We start from the raw sequence: 2,648 nt of genomic DNA on the forward strand, positions 1-2,648 counted from the left end.
AGATAACTAAGGTCAGGGCGTGACACTTAGGAAGAGTTCAGAAATCAATATTTGGCGGAATAACCCTGATTTTCAATCACAGCTTTCATGCGTTTTGGCATGTTCTCCTCCAGTCTTTCTCATTGATGTTGAGTGACTTTATGCCACTCCTGTTGCAAAAAAATCAAGCAGCTCGGCTTTGTTTGATGGCTTGTGACCATCCATCTTCCTCTTGATCACATTCCAGAGGTTTTCAATGGGGTTCAGGTCTGGAGATTGGTCTGGCAATGACAGGGACTTGATCTGGTGGTCCTCCATCCACACCTTGATTGACCTGGCTGTGTGCCATGGAGCATTGTCCTGCTGGGAAAACCAATATGCAGAGTTGGGGAACATTGTCAGAGCAGAAGGAAGCAAGTTTTCTTCCAGGACAACCTTGTACGTGGCTTGATTCATGCGTCTTTCACAAAGACAAATCTGCCTGATTCCAGCCTTTCTGAAGCACCCCCAGATCATCACCCATCCTCCACCAAATTTCACAGTGGGTGCAAGACACTGTGGCTTGTTGGCCTCTCCAGGTCTCACACCCACTGTGAAATTTGGTGGAGGATCAGTGATGATCTGGGGGTCAGCATGAATCAAGCCACGTACAAGGTTGTCCTGGAAGAAAACTTGCTTCCTTCTGACAATGTTCCCCAACTCTGAGGATTGTTTTTACCCAAACACATACCTATAAATAGTCAAACCAGAGAAACTGATCATTTTGCAGTCGTCTCTTAATTTTTCCAGAGCTGTATATCTAACCTACATTTAATTACGTAAAGGGCAGGTGCTCAGAGGACATGTTACAAATGGCACTCTATTCCCTACATAGTTCACTATGGGCCCTGGTCAAAAGTAGTGCACTATATAGACAATAGGGTGCCATTTTGGATGTAACCATAATCATTGGCTGTAGAATTCCTGTGACATACAGTTTTCCCTTTCATCTCGTAAATCTCAGTTTTGGACTGAGACTGACTTTATGATCAAAGTGATCATATTTACACTTTGTAGTCAATGTTGACACTAGAATAAGTGTTTCTGACTCATATCGAAGCCACACAGGACATTTTCTAAACGAGAAGTTACTTTTCAGGGGCAGTCGCTCTTTAATATCAGGAAGCACAGAAATAGCAGACATAGCACAGATCTACCGCTTCTCAGAATTGCTTTCAATGAAAACAACAGATCTATAACTCAGACTTTGACGTGAATTTGGTCATATTGTTTTTCAAGTCTGTCAGACACTCTTGAGAGCTTAGAAACTTGCTACGCGAGGCTACATTTTCTAAATCATGGGCAAACTGTCTGTCTTTTTGTTTGCTCTTTCCTTTTGCACCATTGTCAACTCAGGTAATATGGACTATTTACTCTTACCTCAATTAATGATTGTTTTATGTTATAAAATATAAAATGTTCATAACTTATTTTAATATATCTGCTCTCCCAGGTTCAGGATCACATTCTCTGTGGGCACTTGCAACATACATCATCGGAGAGACGCCTTTCCCTGAGTTTACAGTTGTGGGGATGTTGGATGATGTTCAAGTGACTTACTATGACTCCAACATGAAACACTTCATCTACAGGGGTCATAACACCTCAGACAAAATACATGATGACGAAGCTCAGGATGGAGCTTATGTATTCGGAATTATGTACCACCACATGAAGGAGAGATACTTTCACCTAAAGCACCACTTGAATCTCACAAGAGGTGTTCAAGTTCAGCAAAGAATGGCTGGCTGTGAGATGTTGGACAATGGTAAACCAGCCCTGATCATGACAAAGAACACTTTCAATGCAGTTTTTGCAGATCATGCAATATATTACAATATGACACATTTTACATATGATGCTGGTCAACTACTGCAAGGATGGGATGGAATAAGGCAAGCATATCAAAGAACAGTTTATGAGAATTTTTACGTTCCCATTTGCATCAGAACACTGAAGACACTCCTGTCTCGAGAGAAGAACGTTTTGATGCGTAAAGTTCCTCCCAGACTCAGGTTGATAAAGAAAGAGGTTTCTGGAGGGTTCCAGGTGAGCTGCTTTGCGTTTGGTTTCTACCCCCGCCACATCAACATGACCCTGCTGAGAGACGGCCAGCCAGTGGCAGAACAGGAGCTGACAGGGGGGGAGGTGCTGCCTAGTGGAGATGGGAACTACCAGCTGAGGAAGAGTCTGGAGGTCAGTACTGAGGAGCTAAAGAAGAGACACAACTACACCTGTACTGCCTCTCACCTCAGTCTGGACAACAAGCTGGATGTCAGTTGGGAGTCTGGGGCAGAGAGAGTTCACCTATCCACCCTCTCAGTTCTACTGGTGATGCTGCTGGTTGTTATTCTATTGGGCATTTTCATTTGTGTCAAAAGGAGGTGGAGTAACACTGCCTCCCAGTCTAAACTGGTCAACGTTGATGCAACAGTGTCAGAGAAAACAAACCTTTCTTCAGATTCTGAGACCTAATACATTTTTGGGACACTGAGGCAGCTTTGTCGATTCAGCTCAAATCACAATGAAAATATGACTGCCAGAGTACCTATGAGGGAAGACACAAAATGCATGAATGATTGTTATGGTCAGTCAATCTTCCCTTACCCTCAATAAAGGACTGTAAAGGA

General features: G+C 43.1%; 1 protein-coding gene across 1 annotated transcript; it reads left to right on the plus strand.

Annotated features, from left to right (window-relative positions):
- The first annotated feature begins 1,264 nt into the window (after positions 1 to 1,264).
- On the plus strand, positions 1,265 to 2,648 carry LOC135555382 (major histocompatibility complex class I-related gene protein-like). Its single transcript, XM_064987760.1, has 2 exons — positions 1,265 to 1,374; positions 1,472 to 2,648. The coding sequence occupies exons 1-2, from the start codon at positions 1,317 to 1,319 to the stop codon at positions 2,491 to 2,493; spliced, it is 1,080 nt and encodes a 359-aa protein (XP_064843832.1). The 5' UTR covers positions 1,265 to 1,316; the 3' UTR covers positions 2,494 to 2,648.

Source organism: Oncorhynchus masou, chromosome 2 (genome assembly GCF_036934945.1).
Source record: "Oncorhynchus masou masou isolate Uvic2021 chromosome 2, UVic_Omas_1.1, whole genome shotgun sequence".
NCBI classification, from domain to species: domain Eukaryota; kingdom Metazoa; phylum Chordata; class Actinopteri; order Salmoniformes; family Salmonidae; genus Oncorhynchus; species Oncorhynchus masou.